General features: G+C 24.1%; 1 protein-coding gene across 13 annotated transcripts; it reads right to left on the minus strand.

Moving 5' to 3' along the window:
• Positions 1 to 2,676: 2,676 nt before the first annotated feature.
• Positions 2,677 to 25,010, minus strand: LOC127279832 (WD repeat-containing protein 7). 13 transcript variants are annotated; one of them, XM_051302443.1, is made up of 24 exons: positions 24,862 to 25,010; positions 22,379 to 22,554; positions 22,064 to 22,296; positions 21,851 to 21,972; positions 18,534 to 18,724; positions 18,305 to 18,450; positions 17,122 to 17,148; positions 15,974 to 16,064; positions 14,572 to 14,989; positions 12,970 to 13,190; positions 12,673 to 12,892; positions 12,283 to 12,603; positions 11,988 to 12,125; positions 11,803 to 11,871; positions 11,540 to 11,635; positions 10,775 to 10,984; positions 9,253 to 9,517; positions 8,942 to 9,161; positions 8,261 to 8,483; positions 7,672 to 8,012; positions 7,267 to 7,590; positions 7,101 to 7,193; positions 6,001 to 6,198; positions 2,677 to 3,151 (listed from the first exon to the last, which is right to left on the minus strand). In XM_051302443.1, exons 2-24 carry the CDS (start codon positions 22,541 to 22,543, stop codon positions 2,966 to 2,968), a joined length of 4,518 nt encoding a protein of 1,505 aa, XP_051158400.1. In that variant the 5' UTR covers positions 22,544 to 22,554; positions 24,862 to 25,010; the 3' UTR covers positions 2,677 to 2,965. The 13 variants fall into 13 exon arrangements, with proteins under 13 accessions (XP_051158400.1, XP_051158398.1, XP_051158392.1 ...); XM_051302441.1 differs by having other exon boundaries at positions 11,534 to 11,635; XM_051302435.1 differs by having other exon boundaries at positions 11,534 to 11,635; positions 15,974 to 16,061; positions 21,821 to 21,972.
• Between the last annotated feature and the right edge of the window lie 69 nt (positions 25,011 to 25,079).

The raw sequence follows: 25,079 nt of genomic DNA on the forward strand, positions 1-25,079 counted from the left end.
AGAAGAAAATTAAATTTTCACTTACAAAAGGATTCTATAAAAGTCCCATAATTTTTGAGTTGAAAAAAAACAAGTTGTCAATTCAGATGTTCATTACATGAACATTTTGCTTCCAAAAAAATTTGCTTCCTTGTGGAGAAAGCAAAATTTTATTGCCAAAATGTGAATTTTTTATTTTTTAAATTTCATTAATTCTTTAAATTTACCTCAAATGTATACTTTATATATATATATCGATCGATTCGTCTTGACGTAAGGAATACGATTTTATTATATATAACCTTAAATTTTTCTATTTAATAAATAAATAAAGAAAAAAATTTGTTTTCGCCACTTTGAAAAGTTTTATAAACGAAAGGACTATAAAGCTTCCTCCACGAGGAAGCAAAATTTGTGGAGTTAAAATTTTACTCAGTGAGGAGTTGACAAGGAATTCATAAAAAATTCTTATTAAACTAAAATAGTGGTTATAAATAAGAAACAGTCATACATAATAAATTGATTTCGAAAACGTGAATACTCCATTTATTATATAATTATTCCTTGAAATTCATAATATATATATATATATATATATATATATCTGTTGTTGTTTATAAATACAATATGTGCACGAATGTCTATTTATATGTTTACATTAGTTTGTCTATTAAAAAATAAACATTTAAAATTTCATAGAGAAAATGTTACTATATTTAGTGAAAATTTAAAAAAAATGGCTTTCTTTTTTTTTGAAATCTGATAACATTGAACAGTATATGTACTTTAAAGAAATGGCATTGTTCTTAACAAATATCCACCGAATAAACCTCATATATATAATTTACTAAATTATTTCTTTATTTATACATTATTTTACTTCTGTAAAAAATACTGAAAAATGTTTATTTTTTAAGAATGATTCTAATGTATTGCATAAATATATTATATATTAATCTTTAGATATTATATACATTTTCAATTGATTACATTCATATATATGTATATAAGTTTAATTATTCTTGATAGAGTATTAAGAAAAATCATTTTTAAATATCATAATGCCAACAATAAAATTGATTCGTTATTATTATTATTCATGATTCGTTATTCGTATGGTAAAAAAAAAATCAATACTTGTATTTAAAATTATAAATGACAATCCAATTAATAAAAAAAAAGAGAATAATAAAAAAGTTATTGATTTCAATAAAATCGTAAATTGTAAATTTAGGTTGATGACTTTATCAAATTACAATATGTAATAAAAGACTTGATGAAATAATTATATCAATAAAGAATATAATCGATGACCTAGCTATACATTTTCTTTTTTAATTTTTTACTTCCGGACATTTATAATATCGATTAATAACAATATGATACAATACGATTAAATATTTTTAATAACAATATACGAATATAATAATTATAATTTAAACATAATAACACAATTTTTATTCTATAAAACATACCAAAAAAGGTAATACATTTTAACAATAAGTTAAACAATAATAATAAATATGAAATGAAAGAAATTCTACAGCCTTTGCTAAGTGAAATTTTTACGAATATTTTTTTTTTTTATTTTGGATTATACGTTAGTACTAACTAATTAGAAATTACAACTTTGAAGAATTACTTCTAAATAACAAAAAGTAATAAATGATTGATTAAATCGCAAATATGAAATTATGTTTGAAAAAAAAAATTTAATTTTGAAGAAGAAGACAGTATGATTTTAACTAACATGAAAATAGTAATTTTTTCTAGATTTGATAAAACTTTTTTTCAAAAAATCGTCTCAAATTAATTGGCATAAAAAAAAATTTTCCCTAATTATTATTCAAACAACGTTTTCTTCCCTTTAAAGTTCAATTTTATAATTAGTGTTCTTTTATCTTCAAATAACAAAATAACTATTTGAAGCGTATTATTTATTAAAGGACTCATTCATAATTAATAAGTCATATAATATATTTGCTAAAAATACTTCAATATTTAATTAATTATATGCATTTTAATTAAAAAATTATAAAAACTATATAAGTCGGACACTGCTACTATTTTCGGACATAAGTCAGACATTATGAATTTATATAGAATCATGTATCCATTGACCATGAATAATAAAAGAACCCATTAGGCTACAATTATATTTCTCATATATTCTTTATTTAAAAAGTCGTTTTTGCTTCATTAGTTTATTTATAAATTAATCAAGTAAAGAAGAAAATATTTTTATTATATTAAATAATAATTTAATTATTCTCTCGATTAGAGAAAAAAAAAATATATCAATTTTTCTTAGTTGAAACCATACGGTCCCCTTCAGGTATTAATTATCATTTACGAAATATATAATCAAACAAATAAATTAATATCAAATAGTTAAATATATTAAAATTTCAATTTTTGAGGTACATGGAAATGAACTTATACTATATCTAACAAGATCAAAATAAATATTTGATTTTTTCATTGACTAAAAGAAAAAGTTGTCGATACTAGTTGGTTAGTTCTAACAAACTTTATAATATATTTTTTACAATCTTTTCTATAATTTAATAAAAAATAAAAAATATTTTAAAACTATGTTTTAAAATAATTTGTATCTGTCATTTGATACATATTTTTTAATATTTTACTTTCTCTGAAATTTGATATTCACAAAAAAGTTCACTAATGAGAAATATGAGACTTAACAATAAACAAACAAAAATTAAAATTAAAATATGATACAAGAAATTTCACAAACCGTCATCAATGCATTTTGTACTTAACAATTATAGTTTACTATATATCCTGCATATTGTCAATGATGACAGCATTCTTTGGAAAATGGAACATTTACCTAAACTTTCAAAATATTGTAAATATTTATATAATTCATTTGTAACAGAAATAAAATGGCACAAGTTGTCACCTTTTTTTTTTAAATTTAATACATTATATGTAAAAAGGTGAATAAGTGCATTATAATAATTTAAACATTAAATCGAGTTTCAGAACCGTCAGCTAACATTAATGTTACCGTACGATTGTTAATCCAAATGAGACGTGCTAAACGCATTGGATTCAATCTCGTCACATCGTTAATGGGAGCAGTGCTATATGATTTCACGCAACGTGTTTGAGAATTGCCAAGGCCGAACATACCACTACTTGTTTGCTAAAAATTAAATATTTTACTTATTTATAGGTGTTAATCCTTTATATTTCAGCTAAGGTCGTTGTGGAATACTTTTAGAGAAATTTTATAATTCCCAATAATTATTTTTTATATTCGTACAATTTTCAGGCCTCGGATCGACTTTAAGGTACAAAAAAGTCGTTTTAATCGATTTAAATTCCAAAAAAAGTCGATTTTTTTTATTTTAACAAAATTTAATTGGTTAATAAATATTTTACTTTAAATAACTAATGTTATTAGATATTAAATTCATTTTATTAATTCTGTAATGAAAATAATTCTATAAAAATACACTGCGACCTGAGTTTAGCGGCAGGTTTGGTGGGTCGTTCGCTAAACTCAGTAATGAGATTTCCCGAAATCGACGTCAGCAATCAGGGCCGTACGAACTACTTGAAATACGAAATCCTTAAACTCTTTTCTTGAAAATTCTTCATCTTATAATACATAATATTTTTATTGCAATAATTATTATAATTATATTTTAATTTTTAGATTTTATTATCATTATAAACAGTAATAAGTAATACTTAAAATTACTTTTAATAAAAATTCAAATAATTGTACTGATATCAGACAAGAAAGGGGAAAAACTCACCATTTGCCTTATAAATTTTAAATTTATTTGAAATTAAATAATATAAATTTCATCAAATATAACATTGAGAGCAAATATTAAAATTAAGATTTTCATGAAGTAAATTTATAAATTTGCTGGGAGTGAAAACAAAAATAAAATTTGTATACATGTATATAAATAAGCTTTTATAATTTAACAAATTTTTTATTTAAAATTAAAGATTAAACTCATTTTCAACTAGAATGAACCGCGTTGCCTTACTTCTACGCTCCTGCTCGAGTCGGAGCATCTTACGCTTACCGCTTAATTACCATCCTATTGTTGCCGATTCCGAGATTTCGCTAAACTCAGTTTCGCTAAACTCGGGTCGCAGTGTATTATAAAGAAAATTTATTTCAAATACTTATTTCAGAATCGAACTAATTGTAAGACAAATTTTCAAAATTTTATTTAAGTAGGACAAATTTCTAAAAAAAAAGTCTTAAAAGTTCAATTTTTTTATAATTTTTTGAAATCTGATTTAAGGGTATGTGGAAACCTCCCACGTGACCTAGTATGGGAAAATGTGTTTTGGTAGCATAAATTTCACTCTAAAATGAGAAAAGATTTTTGTCTAAAATTTTGAGGGATGATAGATTTGGGTTCAAGGAATCTCGCTGATCTCCGAAAAATACATAATTTTGCGTTAAATTATTAAAAAATGAAGTTTAAAAAGTGTGATTTTTAAACGAAAATGAAAAGAAACATGGCGGCGCATACACAGACGTTGCTTGCGTGCGCCAGTGCTCCAGTAAACAGCGCCAATTCGAGCAAGTGGCCGCTGCATCAACTATGATATAATACATTATTTTACTATTTATTGCTTTATTTTTATTATTTTTGCATTAAGTTATGGTAAATGAGTAGAACAGCGAGATTCCTTGTACCAAATAAAATCATTTCTCCAAATTTTAACCCGAAATCATTTTTTATTTTAGAGAAAGTTTCAAACCACAAAAAAAGTCTTTTGCTTACATACCCTTAAGTAATTTATCCGAATTTAAAATTTTGTCATAGTTTTTAGTTTTTATGGTCAAAAAAAATTTCAAGCAATTACTTAATCAAGTTTTACAGATTTTTAAATAAAAAATATTTTTTTAAATAATAATTTTGAACGAGTTAAAAATGAAATTTTTAGAAATAATTGAATTTCAAAAGATTTTTTTTAGACAATAATTAAATTTTACAAAACTAAAAATAATTTACATTTTTCAAAAATAATTGAATTTTCAAAGATTTACAATTTAGATTTTTGAAATTAATTGAACTTCAAGTAATTTTTAAATTTAATGTTTTTTTAATGATTTTAGTTACTAAAAAATTTATTAGAAATTGCAGACAAAAATACAATAATTTGAAAACTTTTTAAGTAAAAAATGGTTTCAGATAGTTGAACTTTCGAAGAATATTATAAAATTTATTAAAAATAATTGAAATTTTTGAAAATAATTAAATTTCCAGTGATTTTGAATTAAAAATTTTTGGTAATTTTATTTGCTAATTTTTTTTTAATATTATAAACAATTATTTTTCATAAAAATTTTAATTGAAAAATAGTTTAAGGTAATTGAATTTGTGAAGAATTTCATTAAAATTATTAAAAATAATTAATTTAGTAAAAAATTTTTGTTAAAAATTTGTTAAATAATTGAAATAAAGATCTGAAGATATGCATTGTATACTAAAAAAACGTATTTTGTTTAAATTTTTTTTTTAATGTAAAAAAAGTCGTATTTTTGAAAAAAAAGTCGGAAAAAATCTAAATAGTCGTATAATCCGAGGCCTGCATTTTTGACAATTATTTAAAATTATCAAATTATTAATATATATATATATATATCCTGGTTAAACTAAAATTTTTAATACCTATTTCAAAACAAAAATATTTTTGAATATTATAATAATTTAAGATTTTGTTTTAAAATTTAAAATGATTTTTAGATGGAAAATTGTTGCTGGACATAAATCAATAAACTATTCCAAGTGGTATTTACAACTTGATTAAAATATAAAAATTTACAAATTCCTAAACAAAATTCATATTGAAAGAAATTTTTCGCACAGATAATTATTTTTGAGAATCAAATTCTTAAATTTTAAATATCATTAATCATCTTTAAATATGATTGCAAATCGAATAAAATGGTTAAGATAATTGAAATATATTCCCCCCCCCCCAAAGAAAAATTATTAATGAAAAATAGCTTACCTGCCAGAAGCAGAGTTTATTTTCAGAACAAGAATAGCTCACTAGAAATTTGCCATCTGGTGAAAATGCTAAGGCAGTGACTGGTGCTTGATGAGCTGATACTGTTTGGCATTTAACATTTCCACGTAATTCATAAAGAGCCAGCTGACCTCCTCGTCCACCTACTGCAATTCGGCGTGTTGCTGGACAATGACTAACCTGTATTTAAAAAATTAATCAATCACAATTATTGTTCTTTTCATAATAATTTTATCATTCTATTATTAAGAGAGTTGAACGGTCTCTGAAATTCTTTGACAAAGAGAGAACTTTAATTATCGCCCTATAATAACGGCATTGAACGTGATAATGATAAACATTGATTTTAAATTTAATTTTTTCTCGAAATATGGTGACTTTTTTACTAAATCCGAAAGATTGTGCGAATCCATACAAATAGGTTTGCGATTTCAAAACGAAAAGTAGGAAAGTAATATAACGACAGGGTAATTACGTCATGCCGCCGTCAGATGGCAGAAGCATGCAGGGAGCACAAAGTCGTAGCTAATAGAGCATTCAACGTGAGATTTTCTTAAAAAAATTTTTTTTACTTGAACATTTTTTTTCAAAATCTTTATAAAAAAGATTTATTCTCTTTTTATTTTTTGATTTGTTAAAAATTATGGAAGACTATTTTTGCATAATAGGAAAGAAATTCCTTATTTATCAGAGCCAAAGAATTTCAGAGACCGTTCAACACTCTTAAGGAGGATGAAGACCTTAAAACTGAAAAATGGTTTTTAACGCAAACAAAATTTTAATAAAAATTAATTTCAAATAATTTTGGAAGATCTAGTTATACACTATTCGGAAAAAATTATATTGAGTAAAAATCTTTTGTTAAATAATTATTTTTTGTAATATTATGACTTTTTTCAGAGTAGAAAAAAATTGCAATAATATCCAATTTCTTTAAACAATAACTTAATTTACTCAGTGAAACATTCTCTAAAATCGTAAACTTTTTTCAGCTGTTAAAAGTGTTAAAAAATTATTTATTAGGACCTCCATCCCCTTTAAACATATTTGATACTAATATAATAATAAAATAATGAACATACTTGATTAAATCTACAAATTGCTGGGAAAACTTCATTTAATGGTTTTGTTTTTAAATGTCCAGGATCAAGACAATGAAGAATTATGTCCATCACCTATAAATTAAAAATTTTTCAAATAATTTATCAATAATGAGAAAGTTTAAATTTTTTGAAATTAAAAATTTACCTCAACAAGAAGATCGCTCATTTCACTTTGCATTTTTTCTATCAATTCCTCTACTAATTTCAATATTTCAGGTTTTGCACGAGCTAATACACTAGCACCTAGATTAACATTGAGAGTTTGTGCGTTTTGTTGCATTGTATTGAATCTAGCAACTTCTCTCGCCATTGTTGTAATAAAAGCAGCAGGTCTTGCTGTTGCTATTAAAACCAAAGCTCGTCGAGCTGTTCGACATGAATCAGCTTGAGGTGTCAAAGGAAGACCGTAAGTCATATTAGGCACTAATTTATCAGCATCGCAACACATCTCAAGAAGACCCAATAGAACCTACAAAAAGAAAAGTTAAAACACAATTCTCATTTAAAAATTTCCTTTCGGACGTTATTTTAATAATATATATATTATTACTTTAGAAACATCCAAATATGGTTCCCACACAGTGAATCCACGTCCTATGAGATCGATGGCTGCTCTTCTCAAAGCAGTATGCAAAGGTAATTTTGGTGAATGAGGTGCATGTAATAAATGAGTGAGTGCCATACTTGTGTGCCTTGCAAGATTATTATTTCCGATTCCAAAACCTTCGACAACAGAACTTCTTCGCCTTTGTTCATTATTATTTTTTCTTTGGTTTGTTGTTGCAACATCTTGACCAAATTCAGCACCAATCACACCTAATAATACAACAGCTGTTGTTTGTTTTCGTTTAAGTTCAGCTACACTCGAAGGTTTTCTCGATACACTAATTTCTGTAAAAAGAAGAAAAACTAGGTGTTCATATTATGAACATTTTTGTGGTAACCCTACTAAAAAATGAATTATAACTAAAAAAAATTAAAAAAACAAGTTTGTTAATATTTTTTAAAATAAAACTCGAAATTCTGGAAAAATTAACATTTGAACTTCTCTCATAATTTCTATTATTTTTCATTGATGATTTTTTTTATATAAGCTTTTTTCATAATTCTGAATAATTAGTATGAATTTTGAAAAATACCTTCAGCTAATTCCTCTTCTTCGTCCTCCTCTTCAGTTGGAACATCATTAGGTGGAACGGGACTGCCAGGAGGTGGACTTTGATTTTGAGATTGTGGAGCAATTGGCTCTTGGGTGCTGTACTGCGGTAAATACTGTGACCAATTGTCGACTAATGATTTTCTACCCTTTGGACCCATTCTTCCCAATTCTGCGAGTAAAAGGGCCTGAGCAGCATGTCTAATCTATAGTAATTAAAATAAAAAATTATATAAATTCTTTTTTAAAAAAAAAAGAAAAACTATTTTAATAATTATAGAAGGGAAAAATTCGAGATATTTTTAAAATGTTGATATTTTTTTATGTAAATAATTTTATAATTTTCCGTGTTAAATAAAAATTGATTTCTAATTGTTAACTATAAATGTTGCGTACTTCAGAATCGTTGAATTTTAAGTTAACTTTTAATGCAATTTTAAAACTTTTTTTAATTTAATTTTCTCAATTATGTTAAATAATATTGACAGAATGATCCTTTTTATAACATTTTTAAATAAATTTTACAGTTTTGATGTCTGTCGAAACGTTAAATAGTTTGATTTTTTTAATCTTATACTTTCAACTATGACTCGGAAATATCTGAAATTTTTTTTTCCATAATATTCTATATTTATATATGTTAATAATTGTCTGCAATAAATACTTCTATACATTGATGTTGCCACCTTCGTGCCATCATTTCAACTTGAGGTCGTTTAAACGTTTTTGCCCCACCTTGAATTGCTACTTTATCCGGTAGTAATACGCAATGTAATGTTGCTAATAAAGACCAACCCTGTTTTATTTGCGCCTGAGTATTTGTATACAAATCTTCATTTTCCTCCTCAACTTTGTTCCAATTTACCGTAACTCTATTACCTGGTCTTTATTTAAATCGACATATATGAATATTAAACAAATTACACGTAATTTTAATCGAAAAATAAAAGGAAATTTCTCTATTTATTATAATACCTGTGCATTTTTCGTTTTTGTTCTTGTTCTGGTACAAATGTTGCATTATTCATCGACATCAGAGTATAAGCTAAAGCAACAACCGCCAACAAATGATTACTAGTTAATGTTGTTGACAATTCCCAATGTGCTCTTGAAGTAAATGCTCTAGTTAATCTTTCTTGTTTTACAACTTCAGGCGGTAATCTTTGCTCAATTTGAGTCGCTGGCTCTTCATTTGGCTCCAAATGAGTTTGCCATGTAGGAAGTAAAAATGACATATAGCCTGGAAATAAAATGTTTTAATAAATTTATATCATTTTATCGAATAACAAATAAAACAAATTTATTTCGAATATTTCAGAATCAAACTATGACAAATTTTGCAAAATTTTAATTAAGTAGGACAAATTTCTAAAAAAAAGTCTTAAAAGTTCCATTTTTAAAATGTTTTGAAGTTTGATTTAAGCAATTTACTCAAATTCAAAATTATGATATGTTTTTACACTGAAAAAAAAATTTATTTGATTCAAATACTCGATTACTTGACTATTATCAAATAAATATTTACTTGAACCAAATAATTTTTATTTGAATGAAATAAATTGTATTTGAACCAATAATTTCTGTATTTGAGCCAAATACCATTTAATTGACTCAAATAATAATTATTTGATACAAATAAATATTTATTTGATAATAGTCAAGTAATTGAGTATTTGAATCAAATAATTTTTTTTTTAAGTGTAGTTCTAATGGTCAAAAAAATTTCGGGAAATAATTAGGTTTTACAGATTTTTAATTAAAGTTTTTATTTTTTAAATAATTGAATTGCAAAAGATTTTAAATTTGAAATAAATTTTCTGCAAATTTAAAATGATAAAGTTTTTTTTTTATTTTCTAACAACAATTCAATTTTAGAGTTTGTATTTGAAATTTTTTAAAATAATTGAATTTTTGAAAAATATTATAAAAAACATTTAAAATAATTTAATTTTGGAAGAGTTAAAGTTGAAATTTTTAGAAATAATTGAATTTCAAAAGATTTTGTAAAGTTTTAGACCATAATTAAATTTTACAGAGTTGAAAATAATTTACGAATAATTAAAGATAACATTTTACAACTCAAATTTTAAAAAATCATTGAAATTATTAAATTTAAAATAATTGAATTTCGAAAGAGTTATAGTTAAAATTATTAAATTTCAGAAAGTTTTACATGAAAAATTTTAGAAATAATTAAATTTTAGAAGTATCTGAATTGAAATTTTTGGTAATTCTATTTGCCGACTTTTTTAAAAATTTTAAACAATTATTGAATTTCATAAAATTTTTAATTGAAAAATAGTTTAAGATAATTGAATTTTTTAAGGATTACATTACATTGAATATAATTAATTTAGAGAAGAATTTTAGTTAAAAATTTGTTAAATAATTGAAATAAAGAAGATTTGAAGATTTGTATTATATACTAAAAAAGACGTATTTTAAAAATTTTGCCTGCATATATGAAATCCATACACATAACTTTTTTCGAACTTACCACCTTTTGATAAAACGCCAAATGAAACAGGAACTTTAGGCATTAATAATCCTAATTTACTTTCACAAACACGATCAAGATCCGGATCCATACCCCAAGCATGTAAGAGACTCAAAAGTAATTGAGCAATTTCCATTGTTGCATTAGATTCACCAAATGTGCCATTTCGTTTTAAAGAATTTTTCGGCGTGTCATTATTCCAACCATCGCCTATAAATTAATTCAAATACAAATGTAAAAATACTATTTTCATTAAGAATAAATATAAATTACACATGAAAATTAATAGACAAAAAATAAATTGTGCAATTGTCTATTACGGCGTGCTAAAAAACAAAATAAAATTATACAATTAAATTGAAAAATAATATTTAAATATATATGTATAATATACGAACTATACAATATATTTTCTAATTGTTAAACGCAAATAAAATCTTATCACAGATTGCTGTAAAACATAAAAGTATAAATTGAATAAAGCAATATAAACACATTTAATAATATTTATTATACTAAAGCCTGTAATTAAATGAAAGCACTAAAATTATACAAAAAAATAAATATTATCTACATTTAATCATGCAAATTCTATTATTAATTGTGACAACACAAATATGAGTACAAAATTAATGAAAGAAAAATTGATCTAAAAAAATGTAAGTAAAGGAAGGAATGTGAACTTTTTTTTTCCAAAGGTTGGTTATTCATGCACTGGATCTGAAAATACGAAACATTTCATTTGCAATATAATCTAACCTTTACCGTCAAGATTTGACGGCTTCAGACCAACACTTTCTGCCTTGGCCTGTAATTTTGTTTGAACATTTTCAGCACCTTCCTTCATTTTAGCCAAAATACCTAGAGAAGAAGATTCTCCTTAAATGTAACCGTATTTCATAAAGAAACAATGGAACTACTTTTAAGTATTTTTTTTTAATGAAATAAGAAAAGAAAAAAAATATGTAAAACAGATTCACAATGTTAGTAACATGAAAAATTGAAATATATAACTAATTGAATAATACCGTGACGATCTTTCTCCTTCAGGATTCTTTCAACATCGCCTGCTTTATCCTTGACGCGACCGAAAAAGTCTACAAAGTAAGATTAGTGTTTTGTTAAAAAAAAAAAACCCAACATGCTTAAATGAAAGAGGAATGAATGGATGGAATTTTTATATTATTTAATAGCCCTAGTCAGTTGATCTCACCTGCAATTTTTTTATGAGTATCAGGACTTGCTGATCGTGTTAAAGCAGCAACTTTTTGATATTCCGAAGCTGAAATTAAACCTTGCGCTTCTAAAGATCCAGGAGTCATGGCACCATACTCATCACTCAATAATTGTACTGCATGGACATTTAAAAAAAAGATATAATACACGAAATGAAATTATTAATTATTGTCAATTTTAGAAGTTGAGAATTCTCATTTTCCTATAAAGTCATGGAAGTGTATCCTGTAATAGAAAAGCAAATAAATAATATACAATATTTAATAATTTACCTATGAGACCTTCAATGTCGAAAAAGAGTATATGACTTTCTGGATCTTTTGGATTACTCCTGAATCCTTGAATCATTAATGGAGCACCTTTTGCTTTAATTTGATTTCCATGATCATTTCCATGGCCTCCGTGAAGTTGTTGAAGTTGATGTAATCCTCTTTGAGTCGCGTGTCGAATAGCAGAAAGATTTCTGTGTCTTAAGCCTCTGAAAAAATGAACAGCTGGATTTGCCAATCCTAATTCACCTCCCGTTCCCGTACCACCACTATTTGCCAATGAATTCTCATCACAAGCATATAATACTTCTTCTGCTATTATACCTTTAAACAAATTATAAAATTATAAAATCCTCAATTAATGTCTTATAAAATTAATAAATTTTTATTTACCATGAAGAACACGATCCAAATGACCTGTTTCCATTTGCCAAACATAAACAGCTCCATCGGAACATCCGACAATCATAAAATCATCAAGTGGTCGCCATTTAATAGTGACAACAGGAAAGAGATGACGAGATGCTAATACGACACATTTTCTTTCAGCTAATGATAATAAAGTTACACTGTGATCTGATGCGACGCTACAAACACATTTTTGTATTCTAGGCTGCAAAGGAATATAGTGACGAAATTAAAACAAGAATAAATCATATTTTGGTGATTAGAGATAAAGTGATTGCATACACTGCAGTTGTCTGGTGGTACCATCAGTTGTGTAATTTCACCAGCATGAACACAAAAACGGTGAATTAATGTACCTGAATACAAATCCCACAAACACACAGCAAAGTCAACAGAACCAGAAACTAAATGAGCTCGATCGTAACGATTAGCTGCGCCATGTGGATATAAAAGACAATTCACTCTACCAGAATGGCCCAGAAGAACCTGATGTGGTGGCCAGTCTATAAATCATTAAATTAATTTTTTTTTTTACTTTCTATATATAATAATTTCGTGTAAAGGTTAAAGCTTTATGGTTTGATTATGCTTTTCATTTGAGAAATTTAAGAAAATTATTAAAAATATCTAATAAATTTAAAATTTAATTATTGAAACGAAAAAGTACCTAAAATTTCAACAATCAATAAATCTATTAAGAAAATGAATAGAAAACAAATTTTGAAAAAAAATTCAAGGCTTTTTCAAAATTTTCAAAATTACAGAAAACATTAAGAAAAAAAACAGGACAATTTGAGATAGAAAAATAGAAAAATTTAAAAAAAAAACAAAAGAAACTTTAACAGAGAAATCGAGAATTTTAGAAATTTATATAATGAAAGGAGAAAAATTGATAATTTTGGGCCACTTTGTAATAATAAATAAATTAATTAAATGATTTACAAAAAAATAAATATTTATTTATTTATCAATTAAACGGGGGAAAATGTTTTAAAAAACGAAAATTTTAGAAAAATGAAAGCAAATTAAAAATTTAAGAAAATAAAAAGTAGAAAAAATTGAAAGTAAAAAAATGATAATTTTAGGAATTTCAATTACGAGAATTTAGAGAATAATTTGAAAAAAAATAAAAACCATAAATTTTCAAATTAAAAGGAGAAATCGCGTAAAAATTGACAAACTTACTAGTTTGTAAAAGTAAATAAATTTTATAAATTGCAAAAAAAACGTAAATCTAAAAGAAAAATCACTTTAAAAAAGAAAATTTTTAATAATAAAAAGGAATTAAGAAGCAAAAAAGCTATTAGATATTAGAAAAAAGAAATAAAAAAAAATCTAAAAAATCTTCGAGTTTTAAAAAAATTAGAATTTATGATAAAAAATCAAGATCTTTGTTTCGTTTGAAAAAATTAATAAATGGTTAGGAATTTTCAAAAAAAAATTTTACTGAATGCAATTAAATATCCTGTTAGAAAATTTTAATAATTCAAGGTTTTGTTATAAAATTCAAGGAATTTCAAGGTTCAAATTTGAATTAAAAAAAATTTCAAGAGTATATATAAATTTACAAAAAATTTCAATCTCAAATTATCTAAAATTCAATTATTTCCTGTTAATTTTCAAAATGTCAATTATTTTGATACATTTTCAAAAATTCAAAGTGATTAAAATATTTTCAAGGTAAAAAAAAATGCAAGAGAATTCAATGTTTTTAAAGTTCGCTGGACAATTTGATTTTTAACAAATGAAAATTAATACCTTATAATAGAAAATCTAGGTTTATAACATTTTTTCAGCACATTTTTTTTTAAATTCTCTAACTGCCTGAATAATTTAAGATAGATTCGGTGAATAATAATTATTATTATTATTATAAATACATACCCTCGTAGTGTTGATGATTGCCGTGAAGTAATTGCAACATGACTGTTTGTGTTGCTGGCACAATAATAATACTACCATCCTCTCGACCAACAACCAATCTACTTTGCTGTGGTAAGTATATACTGGCAGTGAGTTTAATTCCATGTCCATCATTCATATCTAATTGATCTAATATTCCTACAGGTGGTGGTTTCATTGATTCCCATGCTGCAGCAAGACTTGTTTTTATAGTTGGAGACAACACTGGTGTTGCTGTTCCGTCATTGAAATTGTTTGCTTGAGGCATTTGTTGTGGTGAGCTATCAGGCACAGTCCAAAGAACCACGACACCCTCGCTATCACCTCGTAGTAGATATTTCGAACTTTTATTTTGTCGTTGAACTGTTACTAAACGCATAGCAGGCGGACAGGATAACGGCTATAAATTTTTAAACAATTATTATTATTATTATTTCTAAAACAATATCTCTTAATAACAATATTTACAATTCTCAATGATTCTCATATCAATGATTATGGTTGGGTGGCCACTAAAATTTGCAAATAAAATTCAAGGCATTTTAAAGATTGCGAATTATCAAAAAATATGTTAGAATGAAGTTTTGAAAAAATGTTATTCAGCAAAATTATGTAGTATAATTTTTACTTTATCAAAATTATATTTTGAAAATTAAAATTTGTCCTACATGGTTTCAAATCAGAAATTATTACTTATTTTGGAAAATATTAATATTTGAGAAAAAAAAAACACGGAGAGAATTTTTAGAGCTTTCCTTGTACTGTTGAGCACAATTTTTAATTTTTAGAATTCGTATTTTTTTTAATAAATCAGTTATAAAATTTGTTTTCACAAATTCTTAGTTTTTCATTTTTTCAAGAAACATTTTACTTTGAGGTAGACCAAAATTTTAGAACAATTCATCACAAGTTTCAGCTTAAAAAGAAAATCAAAATTCAAATTTTTAAAAAAATTTCAATGTTGAATTAAGAATTTAAGGCGAATTAACGGTTTTTTCAAGGCGTAACTAAATTCACATAGTTTTTCCGGTTTTCAAGATTCAATGGCCACCCTGTATGATTAAGAAGATCAAAAATTAAATATTGTGCAATTTATAAACTACAAAAATGTATTTGATCCAAATAATCGATTACTTAAATATTATCAAATAAATATTTACACTTGAACCGAATAATTTTTATTTGAATGAAGTAAACTATTTGAAGCAATAATTTCTGTATTTAAAACAAATACAAATATAAATTGACTCAAAAAATAATTATTTCATAAAAATAAATATTTATTTGATAATATAGTCAAGTAACCGATTATTTGAATGAAATAATTTTTTTTTTTCAGTACAGACAAGTTTGATTTTATTTAATAAGATAATAATGAAAATACCTTGTCCCCTGGTTGCGTTAAGGTGCAATACAAATACGGTTGATCGGAATCAGTTGACGCTGTATGAAAGTTTTGATTGTCCGCAACACTGCTGATAAATTAAAGTAATGTATTAAATTTCTAAAATAAATATATCTATTTTTTGTATATTTCATTATTTTGTTAATTGATAATATAAGATTTAGAAGAAAGCAAAAAAGCGTTTGCATTTTATATTTAAATAAACTCAGTATTATGCGGATAATTTTATTCGCTAAAAGTTTTTAAAATTAATTATATATATTTTTTGCATATTAATTCCCCAATAATAGTATTATAACTTTAAGATAATTTAACAAAAGCATACCCATATTAGCACACTCGCAGTTGGTGCAATTGCACAACCAGAAGCTACAATACATGTACATAAAAGTGTCATAAGTACTACTTTATATTATCCTTTATACTAAATTTTTTTTTTGTTTTCAGTTTATTAAAATTCCACACACATAAAAAAAAACACACACACACACACATAGTATGTATTTATGTAGACATCTGTAACAACGAAGGATTGCATTCAATAAAGAATAGGTATTGTTCGACGTCTATTGAAAACTTATATTTTCTTTTAAAAATAGAACGCGAAATATTAAAAAATATCTTTTTTTCTCTAATCAGTTCATTGAATCACAACAGATTTTCTAGTTTTCAATAATTTGACGAAAAACACTTATGATTTCAAAGAATGAGCAAAGCAAATAAAGCTACATGATTATAATTAATAAAATAAAATGATTTACTTTAAGATGATAAAATTTATGAGCAATGATGACAATAAAAATCGAACAATGTGCAAGTAAATGAAGACTGGAATGATGAAGGGTTAAAAGATACATTATCTGGTCTTATATTATGGAAATCAAAAATTGTAATTTATTTTTCTATTTATATAAAAAAAAAAAAAAAAAAATTCAGAAAGAAAAATGCAACTTTTAAAATACCAATTACCATATGTAATATTTTTCATTTTGCAAAAATTAAACTCAACACATTTTAACTACATATATTGATAAAAATAGAAAGAAGAGACACAGTGAAAGGCTTAACAGAAAGTGGCAAAGACAAGAGTTATAGTATGTATTAAATTTAGAGGTAATATGGATTACCTGCTGAGAGCCTTGCCCTTCAGCTTGCTAGAACAGACCAGGACCGCCGTACAGTATGGAAGTTAATGGAAAGATATATATCATTGTGCAAAACAAATCACCAATGAGTTAATTGAAACTTGCATGTTTTTGTGATACTCAATTAATAAAAAAAAGGGAAATTTATGCAATGGTTTTATGAACGTTAATTTCAGAATGATCGTTAAATTAATGTTAATTATTATTAATGGGATAGTGGTGAAAAATCTAACACCGTCTAATAATTAAAAAAAAATTTCTCAATTTGGAAAAATTATTTCACATTATAAAAAATTGTTTAATTATTTAAAATACTTTTTGAAAAAAAAAATATTAACAAGAGTGAATTCACTTTTGGTCATTTTGCTTCTTAAGGATCTGAATGATAAATCTGTAATAAATCCATTTTATTAGTCTCCTTAATATTATAATTTTACCTTTTTAAAATAATGAAATGAAATCTTTGGCCGAAAATATTACCTTTTTTCTATAAATAGAATTTATTATTATTATTACATTGACCAAAGATTTTATACATATAGATGTATATGATAAAATAATAGAGAAATCATACATAAGAAATATGTGCATTGCTAGCAAGTGCTTGATAATAAAATAGCTGACTAGAAAAAAAATTATTTAAATAAATTTGCAGTTTTTATGCCCGCGCGCATTTTTGTGAAAATCAAAATGTTTAAAATAATAAAGCTGTTATAATTATTAATATTTGGTAATTTTAATTTCGAGGATCTCTATTTTTAGATTAAAAACTCAAAAGCCAGATAATTAGTCAAAAAAAACTTTTTGAGTAAAATTATTATCAATACCTTTCTAGTAGAATAATTGCCCTAAAAACGTTTTAATAATGAAGAAAATAATTTTCAAGTGTATAGTCTTTTCATTAATAAAATATAATAGTTTGATAAAATATTTTATAAATTTAATTTTTTTCTCTTTTCTTTGTTGTAGTTAAATATAAATTTTTTTCGATTTAGAAAATAATAAATTCGCTGTCATAATTGTTTTTTTTTTTTTGAAAATGTTGTGAGAATTTATTATTTCTTAAATCGAGAAAAAAAATTTTAATATTTTATTTTTTGACATTTAAATATATAAAATACTCATAATATTTTTCAAAATTAAACATTTGATATGATTCACTTACTTGGCGGGTAATTTGTAAAGATAACCATGACCCTCATCGCTCCAAAGAATAACTCTGTCTGCAGCAAGAAAATCACCAGCCATCCATCGTTCTCCATAAGGTGCAGTAACTGAGCATAGTACCGAAAAATCTCCAGCGTCAAAAATCTAAGAAAATGAAAAAAATTAATTTTCTTGAAATTAATTAAATATTAAAAAAAAAAACTAAGAGAAAGCGAAAAAAAACATACCTGCCAATATTTGGAACATACAATTAGTACTGTACGTTGATTATACGGACAACACGTCATAGCAAGAGCGTTTAAACATCGAATTTGTTTACTTTCATGTTCATATAAAGGCTCACTATTTCGATTTTCATGTCCCAATAATGTCCAAACTTTAACTGTTCCAGTTGTTGTAAGCGCCAAAACAACATCATCTTTAAAAAATTTTCACATATTAATGCAACTGCAAAACATTGATTTTTCTAATATTTATAAACAGACATAAAAATTAATTTATAAAAAGAAAGCTTGAAGCAATGGTTCGCAATCATGAACAAAATAAATATTTCATTACTATGAACGTTATATATAGATAAATATTTTTTTTTCTTTTTTTTTATTCGATGGAATCATTAACCTCAAGAAGCATGTACCATATATACATTCATTAAAATTCTGGTGCTCTTAGACACAATGCTATTTTTATGTAAATAATTATGCTAATATTAAATATTATATATTTAGTATTATAGTCTACCATGCTTAACATTTAATTTAACCTAATAATGTTAAAATAATTTTAATGTATTAATAATAAAATGGTGCATTATAATAGTTTTGTTAACCTTGTACCTCATGCATAATATATAAATATGGAGGAAGGTCCACGCCATTCCAAAATATCGTTCACTTTTACACTTTTGAATTGCCTGAAATTTTTTATTTTTTAGTACTCTACAAAAAAGTGTTGCATAATTTTTTTCAAATTTTTATTACAATTTTAAAAGTATTTTTTTTTTAAATTTACAAAAAAAAACTATTTCTTTTTATAAAATTTTTTAAGTCTTGTCCAATATTTTTCATTTTAGGGAAAAAGTAACAAAATAGGAAATATTTATATAAAAATTACAAAATATATTTTAATTTTAAATAAATGTTTTTCAGATCGTAGTAAATATTTACGAACTTTAATGAAATTTTTAATAATTCTACAAACAATTTTTTGAAAAAAAAGTTCATGTAAAAACACACAATTTCAAAAAAAAAATTTTATTTGATGCATTTATAGGAAAGTCATGTGAATTCAAAAATAAAAATTTTGAAAAATTCATATTTCGTAAAAAGCATGATAAAAAAATTTGAAAAAAATGATGAAACACTTTTTCGTAGAGTACTGAAAGGAAAAAAAAAATTTAGCCAAATCGAAAATATTAACGACAACGATATTTTGAAATAACTCCATATATATGGAAATAAAATATATAACCAGTTATATAATTGTTAAAATTTGTTTAGCTGATTGCAATATCAAGAATTTATAAAATATAAAATATGTTTTAGAAAAAGAATTATAATTTTTAAAAAATGTAAACAACAATCATTACAAAACAAATAACACATTTTTAAATGTATATTTTAAAAATCAAAACATTATTCACACTATATATAAAACAATTGCATTCAGCCTTATTATAAATTTGTTAAGTATTTCTAATTGTAAAGGAAAATTTTATTTCAGGAAAAGTGTATGTATATATATTCATTTAAAGTGTATACTTACAAAGTGTAGTGTATCAGTGTTCAAAGGATTAAGAAAGTTGAAATTGAATAGCCAGGAAAAATAGGTGCTTTATGAAAATAGGAATTATTTTAAAAAAAAAGATTTAATAATATGACTAAAAAAATTTAGTTTAATATGAAATGAATATTAGTAGAGATGCAATGAATAAATGAATTAAAACCAATGATAATGTTAAAATGAAACCAATGGAAAGAAACTTGATATGAAGAAAATTATATATTTATGTTTAAAAAAACACATTTTAACTACCGGCATATATTGTACCAGTTTGTAACCACTTTGAAATACATGCTGTAACATTATAATAGCGATTAAATGTATAAAAACAAGTTTTAATTGTTATAAACAGTACTTCAAAATTTATCTTGCTTTACATCCCTTTAAATCTTACACCCCATTTTATAAAGAGTATAATTTACATATATACAACAAAAAATAATCAACACCTCAATTATAAAGATAAACTTGTAGCTGTAAATATATTATAATTATTTACAGAAATAACTATAATTATATATAATTGTTACTGATAAAGTATATGTTTCTTTCAAATAAGAAAGTTTTATTTTTATTTTCAGTAAATTACCTCTCACGATTGTAATAAAACAAACGATTTCTCATTAATAAGTAACCTTTTAGTGAAAAAATAATCTTTTAATTTGAAATGAATAGAACATACTTAAATAATATAAAAATTTAATAAATTAAAAAAATATAAATTGATAATTTCAACTAAATATACAAAGATTGCGAAGAGTACAGAAAAATAAAAATTAGAAGAATGTCAAAACTTGATGGTAATTTCAAGTTTTTACTTCTTTGACCTTCTTGAGATAGTTTATGAAATAATATTTAAAATTAAATGAACTTTTTTTTGTCGCTTTCTTTTCATATATAAATTAAAATTAAAATATAAAATTAAAAGAATTAAAAAATAATTACTTTGTTAAGTAGAAAAATATAAAAATAATTAACATCATGTATTTTCCCAATGCAAAAGAGAGATATTTCAAGTGAAGTGACGATGGTTAAAATTTTGAATTTCTCTAATATTTTCTATAATTTTTCATTGGCAATTTTTTAAACGCCTTTTTTATGATTCTGAACAATTTTAAGGATTTTGAAAAATTTAAATTTTTTCCAAAATACATACACGGAGAGAAATCTGCTGCGATTTGCGCATGAGCAAGTCCAAAGGAATATAGCATGGACACTTCCAAGCAAAAACCATAAGATTCCATCTGAATATCAGGTGAGACTCATACAATAATACCTCGCTCACTTAGGATTTTTGCTTGAAAGCGTCTGTTACTATATTCCTAAGGACATGCTCATGCGTAAATCGCACCAGATTTCTCTCCGTGTAAAATTAAAAAAAAAATTTGTAAAATAGTGAAATTTTTTTTAAAAATTTTTCATAGTGGAATATAGTTTCGGGTTCTGAAAAAATGTTTAAAAAAAATTTTATTACATATTACATTATTTTTACCGAGTATAACAAGAAGAATGTACACTTTACTACCAAAGTAAATTCCCCTTCGAGATACTGCTAAAAATTGAAAGCATTGTTCAAAACATGATGTTAATCAAATAAATAAATAAATGATAAATGAAAAATTTAAAGTAAAATATTGAAAAACTTAAATTAAAATAACCATGAAAGACAATGGTAGGAATAATGTAAAGATTAAAGGTAAAAAGCATAGGATTGTGATGGAGTGTAACTAACTTGTGTCTTCTGTTACAACGTAGAACCGACCTTTCCGTTTGGCCGGGCGTAGGACGTGTAAAGCACTAATCCAATCTGGATTCACTCTCGAACTGAGTGTAAATAAAACTTCCAAGCTAAATGGATCCATCACTAATACTTCTGGATAGTACCTATTATTATTTATGAAAAAAAGGAACAAATTTAAATAACACACTGCTTAATATTAATAAAAAAATGTTTAACTAATTTAAAAAAAATTACCCTGAACAAAATAATTTGACATCTTCACCGCCAGTTGATACATATGGTAACATTTGAGTGTGAATATTATTAAGTTTTACTGCTTCACGACATTTTCCATCGACTAAATCCCAGGTACACATTTCACCAATTTCACTACTACTAACAATATAATTTTGTTCCATGATAACGCTCGCACGACTAAGACACAATATAGGAGCTGTATGTCCTACAAGCAAGCATCTTGGAGTCATCTGGAAAGAAATTAGAAAAATTTTATAAAATCAATTTCTAAATTTGTCAAAAATTATTTAAAATCATTTAATTAATACTAACTTTCAACGTTTCAGGTTCCACTTGCCATAAGCATATTTGTCCATCGTAGCATCCAGTTATTAGAGTTTTTTGATCTCGAGAAAGATAGATGCACGAAATGCAATGTGTTGGAGCAACACGGCCCCATAGTACTATAGGTACTACTAAACTTGTCCCAGCCGTCATTTTTTATTCATCTAAAGAAATAAATATAATATGCTAATATTATGTGGTCTAATTTTAAAATTAGCAATTAGAAAATATATATAAAAAACAGAATAATTTTTAAAAGGAGTAAAAAGAATTAGTTCTTGTTTAGAATTAATTAATTTATTAATATATTATTGTTTAAAAATTAAAGTAGTAAACAAAATTTGAACGATTGATAAAAATTGTTTTCAAAATTCGTCTTCCAAATAACTTAATTATAGTTTAAGAGATAAAAATATTTATTTACTCTAAATTATTGAAATTTAAAAAATTAAATTAATTAATTAAATTAAATTAATTTTAATTTTTTAATATAATAATTTTATTTCTCCACAAGAAAGTAACTTTAAAGGAAATTTTTTTTAGGTTTTGTTTAGTGATAGTTTAGGCTTAATTAAACATTCATTTTTTCTCTCTAAATCTGAATTAGTGAAAAGTGAGCTACTAATTATACTAATAATAATAATAATAATAATAATAATTTTCATTAAGTTTTAGTCACTTTTTATTAAAACTTTAGTAAAAAAACTTTAAAACTACTAAATCAAATAGTAATATTTTACTAAAAATTAGTAAAAATTCTTACTAATGTGAATTAATAGCTTACTTTTCACTAATTCAAATTTAGAGAGTTAATAATGCAAAAAAACAAATTTTTTTCTTTAAATAGTTTTTTTTAGGTTTTTAAACATAGAAAAATAATTATTAAAAATCTAAAAAATAGTAAATACTCTTTCAAATTTTGTTAGTATTATTTTTTATTAAAATTTGGCATTGTTTTATAATGTTTTTTTTTTACAAAAAATGATATTACTTTTGATATTGTAAAACTAATAACAGACGATAATTTTGAAATATATATTCTCAATTTATTTTATTAATAGTAATTTTATTATTTCCGTTATAAATGAAATAATAAATTGTAAAATATTTGAAAAAATAATAAATTATTTTTCAAAATTATGAAAAAAAAATTTAGTAATGAAAAATAATTAAAATAATGGAAAATGTTGAATTTTATAATAATCACCAGTAAAGTTTAAAACAATCAAAATTTACCTTATTTAGGGGGTGACAATTATTATTTTTTTTTTTTTACATTTTTTCAGAAATTGAAACCATGTTGCAATATAAAAATTTTAAAAAAGTTAATTTTTGATCATTTTATCAGTTTTCTTATTTTGAGATATTTTATTGTTTCAAAAAATAGGAATTTTTCAAAACCAATCTTATGATTGATTGTTCAGAATTATGAAAATAACGTATAAAAAATTGACAATAAAAAATAGATATTATGAGAGAGATTATAATTTTTATATTTCGAGATTTTTGAGTTTTAATGAAAACAATTATTAACTAATTAATAATAATAATTATTAATTTTTGTTAATTTCAGTTATTTAATTCAAATCTATTTGAATTTAATAAATATAAATAATAATAATAATAAAAATAATAATAAATTAATTAATTACTAATAATACTAATAAAAAATGAATAAATTATTTATTCTTGTTTGTTTCCAAAATCTTTCCTGTTAATAATATTATAGGATATAATTTAAAAGACTTTCCTTTCATCATAAAAGGAAATTCTCTTAAATAAATACTAAAAGGAAAATTCGTTTAAGATAAATGGATTCATTCAAAGTAAAATATTGTTTTCTCAGTAGCATAAATTTGATAAAAAAACTGAGATAACGTGTTTTGAGATATTCAATTTTTAACTTCTAAACTCCTAAATACTAAAATTCTTTCAAAACTGCTAATAACAAAAGTAACAAATTTATTAAAATGGAGAAATATTTATTTAAAAATTGTCAACTGTTTACGAGGGGGGGTCTTTTTGAATAGAATGTTCCACATATAAAATTGAAATAACTATAAGCATCGCATTTTTCATTTATCAATAATTGTAGTTTTAAGAAGATATACTTTTATAAATGAATCAAACAATTGTTTGTACTAATTAAATTCAAATATTAAATAAAGCTAACATAATTCTTCGTAAGTAATAATTATAATTGAGGAATATATATATTATGTAAGAAATAGTAATTTTCCATTAATGTAATGTGTAAAAACCCATTTAAAGTAATACAAAAGAAAAAGGATATTACTTCGTAATGATTTTTTGGTACGACAATGATGACAATAATTGATTAGCTATTTATGTAAAAACCGTCTGCTACGTGACATTTTTGACGTTAGTGATTATTTTTCATTTGTTTGGTTATCAAAATTTTGTTTGTTGAGCACAATTAATATTAGATATTTACTTTAAAAAATACTTACCAAATATAACAAAATAATAAATTTGTTTAAACTAATGGAATTTGTTGTAATTATGTCAATAAATTGTCAATTTTTTAATACAATCTTACGTTTACGACCATTGTCTTGAATTAAGTAATCAGCTGTTTTAGGCTCTATTCATAAGACCATAATAAACAACGGGGGTATACCAGGGTTGTGAAGTCACAGTGAAAGATTTAGTACAATTATTTTTTGAG

The sequence above is a fragment of the Leptopilina boulardi genome, unplaced genomic scaffold, assembly GCF_019393585.1.
Source record: "Leptopilina boulardi isolate dan_hultmark-lab unplaced genomic scaffold, ZJU_Lbou_2.1 LbouV2_223, whole genome shotgun sequence".
Lineage (NCBI taxonomy): Eukaryota > Metazoa > Arthropoda > Insecta > Hymenoptera > Figitidae > Leptopilina > Leptopilina boulardi.

Excerpts from the sequence above, each read along its gene's own strand:
- LOC127279832 (XM_051302434.1), bottom strand. The coding sequence starts at position 22,543 with ATGACGGCTGGGACAAGTTTAGTAGTACCTATAGTACTATGGGGCCGT. Across the intron at positions 14,990-15,973 it reads TAACGCAACCAGGGGACAAG|CCGTTATCCTGTCCGCCTGC; the intron begins GTATTTTCATTA and ends AAAAATTTATAG. Across the intron at positions 10,985-11,533 it reads GTCAAATCTTGACGGTAAAG|GCGATGGTTGGAATAATGAC; the intron begins GTTAGATTATAT and ends ATTAATTTATAG.